Raw genomic sequence first — 12,317 nt, forward strand, 5'->3', positions numbered from 1 at the left:
CAGTCTCAGTCATCAAGGTTACAGTTTGGTAGAAGAGGCAAACAAGATCATGTAATTTTGATCCATTGTGATAAGTGCCATGAGTGCCATGGAGGTTAACAGAGAGGGTGCTTCACACCTAGTGCCTAAGAAAGGCTCCCAGTCCAGCCTGTGGAATCCACAAACATTCCATCAACAAGCTACAATCTCATTCGGGTTCCTTTTTTGATAACCCTCTCTATGGATGTATTAATACAAACCCAGTATGAACTTCTACTAAATCATGGATTCCTATTCTTTCTCCAGATAAATTATGAAAAGATTCAGTCCTGGCATCAAGTTTAACTGCCTCCCTGTAGTTCATTTCAGTTACTTTATTACAGGAAATTTACTGCAGTCACATCTTTAAAGAATTCCTGGAACCTTGAAGGAACCCCCACTTAACTGTCCAAACAAGATCACCAAGGTGGGGAGAAATCCTGTGTCTGCTTTGAGTTACCAAAGGAAACTCTGCTTGTAAATATTTTTAAGGCACATTTCAATCAGGCAATCTAGAGTGTCACCTTCATATTTCTGAGATTTTTTTCCCCCACGATGCATCTAGTTTGACCCCAAAACACCAATCTTTGACTAGAAGAGACATTATGTTAAAATCCTTTCCATATCTCTGATTTTGATGTAGGAGATTGAATGCCATTTTAAAAAAGAATTCAGGATATTACATGATATGGTAGATTAGAAAGCAATTCTTGTACTATCCCAGGTTTATTAATATACACACAAATATGGACAAAAAGCCTGTAGGAATATGTATGAAAATATTAACCCAGCGGTGATTTTTGTGAGATAGGATTATGACTTTTCTTTTTGTTATATGGAGCTTCTAATTTTTCTTTTAGTTTTACACATGTTGTTAGGATAAAAGGTAATGGAAAAAAGAAAACAGAACAGAGAAAAGGAAGGCAAGGGGGGGAAAAAAGTCCACAAAATTTGCTATCAAGAATGCCTGAAGTTTTTAGAACAGGTTTACATTACGAAGAGACATCGTTTTACAGGCATGTTTACAATTATGCCACAAAGACAAATGTGTGCTGAGGGACTTGTCTGAGGAAACACGGTTCTGTTCTGTTGATTAAGGAGAATGGGTGGTGACTTTCCGGAGTCTTGAGTTTTAGATAGGTTTCCTTCCCGTATTTTGTTGAGTTTCCAACAATTAAACACACACCCACACTCATTTTTAGCCCACACGCCTACATCTTAGGAATAAATTTGTATTCAGTCACACTGCTCATATATTTCATATACTTTTAACTAGACACACACACACATACAAACACACAGCTCTTTTTACCAAGAAGATTTGACTTCTCTCCTCGCTGCTCCATGGAAAACCTCTGCAGAAATTATATTCAAAAATGAAACCAATGGATTGTCTAAATACAGTGACACCACTCCAGCTTCACTCCAATGGCCATGTAAGATGTGGAGGAATGTTCTCTCCAATTGGTCCAACTATTGAGTACTTACTGTGTGTCCACCTTTGTTCCTGAGCTATATCAGTGAGCAAAACAAAGATCCCTGTTCTTTTGGGTCTTGCAATTTGCAGGGGGAGTCAGGTACGTAAGAAATATCATAAAGTGAATTAAATACCACATTAGGAGGCAATGAGCGCTATGGAAATAAAGTAGAGTAAATCAGAATAGAGACTGAGTGCTATGGAAATAAAATTGAGTAGATCAGGAATGTTGGGGTGCAGTAAAAAGAAAAAGAGAAATGGAGTAGTCAGAGTTCAACTCAATTAGAGAGTGACATTTGACCAAAGACTTAAAAAAAGAAATTAGAATTCTTTAGAATTTAAACACAAATTTCCTAGAATTCGAAACTGGAATTCATCACGTGTTTCTTTGGGAGTATTCCAAGCAAGGCAATGGCCAGTACCTAGATCTGAAGGGTCCAACACCATGACCTCCAGAACTGTGAGAAACAGTAAGTCAAATGGAACCATGGCATCAACATCTGAGGATAAAGAACCAAATGAATGGAGAAGCTAACTACCACAGACTCTCCTCTCTCTTTGCAGCTAAAATACAGCACTTATGATCAGAATAATTCTGTAGGTAGCCCTCAGGGTTACTAAACCCTAATGTAGTAGTTTAAGGCACGGACTTTGGAGTTGGAGCTCTCCCATATACAATGTGTGCGATGTTGGGCAAATTACTTAACTCTTTTTGAACGTTATATTCGCATTTGTATAAAGGAAAAAAAATGATGGTATTCATCTTACGAAGTTATTGTGAAGATTACATGAGGTAATATACTTATACACTTGGGTATGTACTTATATATATATTTATATGCTTGAGGTAATATACTTATATAGTTGGTACACAGCAGGTGCCCCATCAATGGTTATAACTGCTTTCACTCACGAAAAACTTCTTGTCATTGTAGTTGAAGTACACCTTGGCGTGATAGAAACCCACGCTTTCTACAACCCAAATTTGCCTAAAAAAATCACTCGAATTTGAACTAAAATGTTATCTCAGTTGTAGACAGCAAAAAATAGGATACAGACATAAATCATATTGTCCCAAAGCAAGGCATACTGAAGCATACAAATGTACCATGTTTTTCAAATAAGATGATTATTTCATTTCCAAAAACATGTCTCTCTTGATTCGAGGAAAGAGATTTCTTTGTTTAGAAGAACTATTAGCAATAACTATTTTCATGTAGCAAAACAGCCACTTTTAGGAATCACCTCGATAGAAAGCACTGTGGGTTTTAGTTTTTCTAGGATTCTGTACTGCCACTTATCTTTTGATTTTATTCTCTGTGCTCAAGTTAAAAAATCATCAGAATCTGATGTAACGCAAAAACAGAATCGATGCTACCAAAGCAGTTCTGAAGACTTATGAAGAAATTACTTCTGTGAGAAAAAGGCGTTCTATTAAACTGATTTATAGCTCTCAGGATTGGACACTCTGCATAAAGGCTGCTTATATAATTTATAAGCCTAGCAAAGCTGCCCTCGCTTCAGTCTTGCTCTGTTCTTGGCACCGCTATGGGAAGTGACACAAAACAGCAGTACCGAAAAGAAGGAATTAATTCATGATTTGTTGACATCGGAGAGACAAGAAACAATAAATGAATGAGGTGGAAAGTACCTACACAGAGACATAAATTACAAAATATTTTAGACTTGAACTGAAATTAAGTTACTGCGTAAGATATCCTGCAACTAAAATGTGGATGAAGATAGAAATTTATTTTTTGCCTTTAAGGAGAGCTAGGTTGGAATGACTGGAGCACATGTGAAATCGAATCAAAGTACAATTCTTAAGTAAAAGGAGCAAAGGGGAAACAAAACAATAGAAAATACTTACTTGGGAGTAAGACTAACATTTGATTGCAATACATCATAGAAGGATTTTTTATATTGAAAATAAAACACGCATTAAAAAGTAATGTAAATAGTACAAGATTTTATTTGGAGCGATGGAAATTTTTGCAACTAGACAGAAGTGGTTGTTACACAACATTGTGCATGTACTAAATGCTACTGAATCACTCATTCGAATGTGAATTTCACCTCAATACATTTTAAGTTTATTTATTTTGAAAGAGAGAGAGAGAGAGAGAGAAAGAGAGAGAGAGGAAGGGAGCAGGCAAGGGGCAGAGAGAAAGGGAGAGAGAGAATCCCAAGCAGGCTCCACACTGTCAGTGCAGAGCCCAACACAGGGCTTGAACTCACGAACTGTGAGATCATGACCTGAGCCGAGATCAAAAGTTGGATGCCTAACTGATTGAGCCACCCAGGCGCCCCTCATCTCAATACGTTTGTTGAAAAGCAATGTAAGACTGAAGAATATAATTTTGGCGACCTCACTGAGATATCATGCCATAGGGCCTGGGCAGAAGCGGGGGCAGGGACATATATTCATGGTACCCAGCTGGTTCCAACAGTAAGAACCTCCAGGAAAGCACAAAGTAGGACGGTTCACTTCCTTTGTCCCTCACAGAATCCTGGCCCATCTTCTCTTCTCACTGTGTGATCCCTCTTTTGGCCTTTCTTGTCAACTTTTTGACATCTTGTCCAGCCCGGTTTATCCTCCAAAGCCCTAAATTACCCCCAATCATTAATTTGCTCTTCCCACTTCTTTCCACTTAAAACTAATTCATGATAAAGAAGAAGTGTTTTGTTAGCTTAATCATATAAGATATTAGAACTTTTGAAAGAACTCAGTTGACTGAAATAGGTATTTAAGTGGTTTGTTATCAACTGATGTGTTACTTTTGAATGGCAGGCTGGTGGTTACGATAGCACATTTTTACTGCACAAGCTTAGGTAACACTATGTGCCAGGCACTGAGCAAGTACTAGTTAAATACTAATCTACTTAGTTCCTCCCCACCCAGTTCTCTTCTTCAATCTTTGTCTCTTTCCTTCAAACCTATCTCTCTACACTCCAGGAACCTAAGACGTGCCTGAAGAAGAGGGATCAGACACATTTGAAACTTGTTTCTTAAATGTTTACAATCTCGGGCCTAAACAAGCAGCACACTTAGGAAATAGTAATTCTTCTGTCTGCCTAGTATTATTGTGTTCTAGGTAAAAGAGCCTTCAGAAAAGTAGCAGGTAGTCAATATTTGAAGTAAACTTATAAAGCCCTTAAAAAGTTTTTCTTGGTTAATAGAGCTTTGAAATTTTTTTTTAATTGTGGTTAAATACACATAACCTCTGCCATCTTAATAACTTTTAACTTTTTGCCAGCTTAATGATTTTTAATTTTTCAGTAGTGTTAAGTACATTCACATTGTTAAGCAACCAATCTCTAGAACTTTTTATCTTGCAAAAGTGAAACTTTATACCCATTAAACACCAACTCCCTGTGATAAAAATACTTGACAGGACAAAATCATAACAAAAAATAGGCTATATTAATGTCATCTTAAATACGTTAAGTAGAGTGGGGTTTGCAGTGTTAATTTCCATTTGCCATATCCAGCTAGCTGGAAACTTTGCAAGACCTCCATCTACCAGTTTCACAAATTAGATTTGCTTTGTTGCAGATAATTTACGCAATAAGAGGCCTTCTTTGTACATCAGGTCTTTCATCAAATGTCCAAAATTTCCATTGAGGAGGTGGGGAAAGAATTCTCAAGTGGAAATAGCACAGAGTGGCATGTTGGAAGGAAGGATCAGTATGAGGCAAGGCAAAGGGTCCCAACAAATAGAAAGATAACATCATACGCATCATACTTTTGAGGTAAACAACCCAGCCCGTGAAAATCAGTAAGTTACTCTACCTTGATACTCTATTGCTGTGACTACTTGATGGCCTTTTGGGGCAGACGATCCATAGGCCTTATGATCTGAAAGATTAAAACAGATAAGACAATTAAAACAGCACCAAAGGCCACTTGCAACTATCTGAATGGAATGGAACAATAAGGAAAAATAGCCTAAAGTTTGATGACTGCTTCACACATTCGTAACACATAGGTGTTAAAGTATCAAAATAAGAAAAACGAAGCCAAACCGTGTATGTCTCTTCCATTTTTTTGTACTGTGGTTTTCTGCTTTTCTTTCACAAAGCCAAACCCATGAATCTATTAGGGCTCCATGACAGACAACACAATCTCTTAACAAAGCCTGATTGTTAAACAGGTGTTTTTGCCCTTAATTTAGCTTAATATGCAATATACTGCCTAAGATAGTGTCCCTTTAAGATAAAAGCTAACTGTTTAAGGGTTTAAGTTGCTTTACAAACTTATCCCTTGATTATACCTATATTATATAGAAATAGGTCATTTAACGTATTTTGTACTATGAAACATATATATAATATATACTGCATATAAATTTTATATACACAGTTTTGATGAAAAATGCAAGCAGAATATCTTTATTTTTTCCCCAAACATTTCAATGTTTTTCCACGATTGGTCTATAGGATTGAAATGACTGACCAGTTATGGTGGCTAATGTGCTCTAATAATAATAATAATAATAATAATAATAATATGATGATGATGATGATGATGATGGTGGTGTATCATCACTTTCATAAGCCTACACAGAAATTTTCATTTTAAAAAGAGCTTTTGCTTTTTTTTTTTATTTGATACAATTCAACATTCAAAACGACTTGGTGTGGTAGGCATGATTAAGGCTTCAACAAAGGAGTAGAACCAGGAATTAAAACTTTTTTTTAATGTTTATTTATTTTTGAGAGAGAGAGAGAGAGAGAGAGAGAGAGCGCGCACGCGCACACAGGTGGGGGAAGGGCAGAGAGCGAGAGAGACAGAATCTGAAGCAGGCTCCAGGCTCCGAGCTGTCAGCACAGAGCCCGATGCGGGGCTGGAACCCACAAACCGTGAGATCATGAGCTGAAGTTGGACGCTTAACCGACTGAGACATCCAGGCGCCCCTAGAATTTCTTAACTATGAAATAATTTATTACATTTCTGGGAAGGAAGAAAAAATGTTTCCTAAAACATGCCATCTTTGATTTATCCATATGTACATTAGCATGTAAATTAATCTTCCCTGTGTTGGGTTTCGTCACTCCTAAGGAATACATGCTATTTTGGATAACTTTCTTTCTTTTTCTCTCTCTTAGAAGCCTGGACAGCAAATATAACTGTGAAATTAAAACTCTCAGAAACCGGGGCGCCTGGGTGGCACAGTCGGTTAAGCGTCCGACTTCAGCCAGGTCACGATCTCGCGGTCCGGGAGTTCGAGCCCCGCGTCGGGCTCTGGGCTGATGGCTCAGAGCCTGGAGCCTGTTTCCAATTCTCTGTCTCTCTCTCTCTCTGCCCCTCCCCCGTTCATGCTCTGTCTCTCTCTGTCCCAAAAATAAATAAACGTTGAAAAAAAAAAAAAAAAAACTCTCAGAAACCTACAGGCCTCAAATGTCTAGCTCTCCTGTCTAACACTGTATAACTATTCAGGTTCTATACCTCTAAATTGCAAACATCTTTGTTAGGCAAGTCAGCAAAGGTGGTGTCTATGAGAAGAATGTAGAATTGAGCTGGTCCTTTTTATTGGCATTTGTAAATATATATATATATATATATATATATATATATATATATATATATACACACACACACACACACACACACATATACACAAATATATATATGTATACATATATATATATATTTTAAAAGATTTTTATATTTAAGTAAACTCGACACCCAACATAGGGCTTGAACTCACAACCCCAAGATCAAAAGTCACACACTCCATCGACTAAGCCAGCCAGGTGCCCCCTCAGTTGTAAATATATTTATATACAGCAGACTTATGTGGCTCAGTCTTAGAGAGGCATCAGGTCACCAAAGAATGATCTCATGATATCACTTTTGCTTGTATAGTAATAAAAAAAAAAATGAAGGGGTCCAAGCAATCTTTTTAAGTATCTCCCTTTTCCCTTTTCCATATATGTCTGTCACATACCAGAATATGTGCCATAGTCCTCTGAACCCCACTGTCACCCCTATTTGCCTTCCTTTTCCAGTTTCTCCTCTCCTTCCCCAACTTTGTTTTGTAGATCCCAAAGGGAGGATCCAGATCTCCAGAGATCATCGGGAGGGAAGACCCTAAGCTGGCCAAGCTCAAAGAGTCAGGATCTCATACGTTCCTGCTGCATGATCGCGGACTGTTTTTCCAGTGATTCTGATTCCAAACCATTTTTCTGTGACACTTTCAAAGCTCACTTTGAAAAAGCCTCTATTCTCCGTTAGCAATGGGTAAATTAGTGCCCTCAGAGAAGTTCTGATTGTGGCAGGCATTTCTTGTGATTTTTGAACTATTTTAGTACCTTTTTTAGACAAAACAATGAAGATTTCTATTCCCTAGAAGCCAGTTGAGGGAGAAATCTGGGCAAAAGAGAAAAAGAAAATCTTTGTTCCCTCCACATCATCACATCTTTGAACTTTTCAAACACTGCACTGCCTACTGAGAAAGTTTATTTTCTTCAGCAGGCTTAGGTCTGCTTTCATTTGAGGCGAATGTTAGTCTCATCTGAGATCGGAAGATTTAGCCCTGGGCTCAATTGTTTTCCCCTCTTCTCAATCCCAGTTTCCTATTTGCTAAAACATCCTTTGAGAAAGATTTCTTAAATTTGCAAAAATCGCTTGAAAAGTCCTATGGAAAAGTAGCAGCGGTGAACTTCAGAAACGTGATCAATTTCTTCAGAACTTGTATATGTATACATATGAATAGAAAAAAAAAAGTGTCCCAGATAGTAACAGAGGATTGACTGAATGGGAAAAGCTATGAAGGCCAAACAAATTATAAAGGGGATTAGTTTTAGTAAATTAATAAATAGATGCTACTTCTTGATACCTGAATATTTATTTCTGCGATTTTAAGTGATGTCTTCTAGCTACCTTGCTTCCTCTGGTTCTATTTACTTCTAGGCTTGTTTTTATTTAAGTAAAAATATCAAAAATGTGTGGTCATCTATGATGAACTTATTTAAACAGAAAGCTGTGAATCTTAAAAGAAATCATTTATTATAAGATTTCTGTCTTGTTTCAAGCCTTTTTGGTCTTGGAATTCAGTTGTGTTTTGTTTGTTGGTGGTGGTGGTGGTGGTGTTTAACTTGAACCCGGTAACTTTATGAAAACAAATGTTGGGTTTTATATCAACATTTTACTAACAGATTTTAGGAAGAGTCTCTGTTGGCTGTTTTCTTGAACTGATTTTTATTTTTTCTTCACTTTTCCAGAATGAGTTTAAAAAGAAAACAAACAAAAAATTGTCCTGTAGGTCTGCTGGCTGAGGTCAACAATTGTTTTAAAGTTAGCTACAAAACATCTCTAATAGTTTTTGGATGTGTTCCAAAATCACTGGCAGAAGTTCATAAAATGAGGTTAAGAGAGAATTATTTCCATAATTGTTAACAACTCCAAGTCAAGTAATCCCTAACCAAATGAAACCTTTTATGTTTCTTTTCTCCCAACTCTAAAAATAAAATTTCTTACACTATCGCTCATCTAAAATACTCTTGTGTGACTAAGAATAATCTAGTATGATTAAGAATAAATATTTATATTTATGCCACAATTTAAAAATTTACTATAGAAGTATTTTTAAAGTAACACTTTGGGGCGCCTGTGAGGCTCAGTTGTTTTAAGCATCCAACTCTCCTCCATGGCTCAGGTCATGGTCTCACAGTTCATGAGTTTGAACTTCAGGTGGGCTCCAAGCACGGAGCGTGCTTGGGATTCTCTCTCCCCCTCCCCTCATTCCCATTCTCTCTCTCTCTCTCTCTCTCTCTCACGCACACATAAATAAACTTAAGAAAAAAGAAAGTAACACTTTTAATTGGACATGGTTACGAAAAATTGATGTGTCACAGAGGTTTTTTTTGCTTTAAGAGTACACTACAGAGAGTACCAAGCAAGTTCTAAAAACTGTGGATATTGGTTATTTCATAAGTTTTCAAAAATGAAAATAAAATGTGGCTTTAACAGTCACTAATATACAATCATTGTGCTAATGAATATTGAAAAGATGCATGGGGCTAGTGGTAATAGATAAAATAATACCATCCAGTATTTATTATGGATTAGTGTATTTATAAGGTAGAAATAACCCAATGAAGTAGGAATTAGGAGTTAGATAATATACTTATCTATCTCACTATCATGCAAGGGGGGAGAGGATGAGAGGATCAGGGAGAGGGGGAGAGGGAAGGGGAGGGAGAGAGAGACACACACAAACAGACGTGTCCTAGTCTCTCAAACTGGACGTTCTGGCCCTTCCTTTTAACGAGACCTTGATATCCTATATGCAGAGAAAGGGAAATCATGCCAAAGTATAAGGAAAAATAAAAGATGTGACTTTGGACCTACCCGTGGCTGATGTCCTGATGAGTTAATGATGATCTAAAGAATTAAAGGGTGATTTTGACTATGAATAAATTTTCCCCTTAAGAACCTAGCATCTAAATAAGATGCGACTCCACTGTGTTAATATCCTCATTTGACAGATGTGACGATTGAGAGAGGTCCTTGCTCAAGGTCACAATGTTAGAAAGCAGAGAAGCAAAGATGTGCAGTTTCTTCTAGTTAGTGTGGCTGCACAGACCCTTCCCCCTCCTCATTCTCAAATCAGCACAAGGCATTGTGAGAAAGTCATATAAAACTGGATTCTGTGAGAAGCTCTGCAGATGGCTTCACATCCATTTTCTTCCCTTTTTTTTTTTTAAAGTTTATTTATTTTGAGAGAGAGTGTGAGCAGGGGAGGGGCAGAGAGAGGGAGGGAGAGAGAATCTCAAGCAGGCTCCATGTTGTCAGCACAGAGCCCGACACAGTGTTCCATCTCACAAACCGTGAGATCATGATCTGAGCCGAAATTAAGAGTCAGACGCTTAACTGACGGAGCCAGCCAGCACCCCCACATTCATTTTCAATCTTTAGGGTTGTAAAGATATTGTTCTGAAATATAACAAATTGTCATTTTAACAGAGCAAGTGTTAACGGGCAAATATTTATGATGAATGAATAATTTGAATAAACCTTGTATATTTATTATATACTGCACTAAACTTTTATGCCCTCTCCTCGTTTCTGTTTTTTTAATCACTTGAGTATAAAAAGAATGATTGGTGCTTCAGAATTGAGTATATAGTTGTTTTCATATAAATTATATGCTTTAGTATATTTAGGGAAACTTTCAGGGGATTCTGTTACCAAAACCACTGAATGATTAAAATGGGGGGGGGGGTTATATTAGATAGAGATGAAGTAAATTAACTTCTTACAGTAAAATAAATTCTCAAAAAATGTTTAAAATGTTCTTAAAGCCCATCTTGCAATGTTTAATGGTGGCCTGTGATATTGGAAAGCCATCAACTGGCTGAATTTCTCACTAGGTACTCCCCATTAGGACATGAAAGAAACCATTTTAGGATTCTGAGATCTTTCTTTAATATTCCCCAAGTGACAATCCCAGTCAAACACAGTATGTTCACCAATGGCATTAACCATAGATTTAAAAATTTTTTTAATGTTTTTTTGAGAGGGAGAGAGACAGAGGAGAGGAGGGGTGGGGGCAGAGAGAGAAGGAGACACAGAATCGAAGGAGGCTCCAGGCTCTGAGCTGTCAGCACAGAGCTCAACACAGGACTTGAACTCATAGACGGCGAGATCATGACCTGGGCTGAAGTCAGGTGCTCAACCGACTGAGCCACCCAGGCGCCCCTAACCATAGACTTTAGATAGACGACAACAGTCAACTGAACTCCAGTAGGCTCTCAAGGTAAGATGAAGAAATGCCAGGGTGCCTGGGTGGCTCAGTCAGTGAAGTGTCCGACTCCTGATTTCAGCTCAGGTCACGATCTCATGGTTTGTGGGATGGAGCCCCGCATGGGGCTCTACACTGACATCACAGCCTGCTTGGGATTCCCTCTCTCTGCATCTCTCCCTCTCTCAAAATAAATAAATAAATAAACATTAAAAAAAAAGATGGAGATGTTAATACGAATCACATACTCAATGGAAGGTATGGGTGTCGACCATTCTATGTTCTGACCGGTTCTCCCTAAGATTAAGGTGCCAGGAAGCCTAAATCTTTGTAAGAGTAAGATAAATTGTTACTAAAGATGCCAGATATGAAAATAGACACATGGTGTAAAGGCAAAGAACATTAAAATGGGAGAGGTAAAGAATAATAAACCTGAGTGTCTCTCCTCACTAATTGACTCATGTGGTCTGGATTGTGTCTCAAGCACATCCTTTTATTAGAGATGGTGCATCAAGCTTTGAGAGCTTGATGACATTTTAACTTAACATTATTCATTGACCTTTGATCTGAAATTGTAGTCACTAACTCCTAACTTGCAATATGGTTTTTCACGATTCAAAGTACAGAACCACCACCAATATCTGATCGTTATATTCCTAAGCAGAAATGGACATACTAGTGTAATTGTCAAATAAATAATTTTTGAGAGCAGGTATTGTAAATCATTTCTCCAGAGTTCGGATCAGCTCTGGGCAAAGAGAGCTAAAACCACGTTTCTGAATCTGGGTTCTGAACTCTGGTTCTGAATCACCGAAGTGTGTGAGTCTGGGAATCCCTGCCCCAAATGTCCTAACAGCTGATACACACAGATCACTCAGTGGCTGACTGGGTCAGGGGATAGTGAAATGGTTATTCTGCAGTCATTTGATATGTATAAAGCCACTTAAGCAACATATGCGAGCAGAACTCTACCATCTACTAAGCTCTTTCCACCCTGACCCTACATAGATGCTTGTTTTAAACTCGTTGGACCTCCAGAGTCTTACTTCTCTGCTTTGCTGAATGAATTTGTG

General features: G+C 37.8%; 1 protein-coding gene across 4 annotated transcripts in view; it reads right to left on the minus strand.

Moving 5' to 3' along the window:
• The window catches only part of JAM2 (junctional adhesion molecule 2), a 61,996-nt gene that overhangs the window by 21,807 nt on the left and 27,872 nt on the right, over positions 1-12,317 (minus strand). For all 4 annotated transcript variants that reach the window (XR_003414808.2, XM_027041777.2, XM_027041779.2 and 1 more), the window contains exon 2: positions 5,289-5,354. Coding sequence is in view for 2 of the 4 variants with exons in the window: in XM_027041777.2 (XP_026897578.1) it covers positions 5,289-5,354 (66 nt within the window). In the remaining 2 variants the exon portion in view is untranslated. The remainder of the gene's footprint in view (positions 1-5,288; positions 5,355-12,317) is intronic.

Source organism: Acinonyx jubatus, chromosome C2, assembly GCF_027475565.1.
Source record: "Acinonyx jubatus isolate Ajub_Pintada_27869175 chromosome C2, VMU_Ajub_asm_v1.0, whole genome shotgun sequence".
NCBI lineage: Eukaryota > Metazoa > Chordata > Mammalia > Carnivora > Felidae > Acinonyx > Acinonyx jubatus.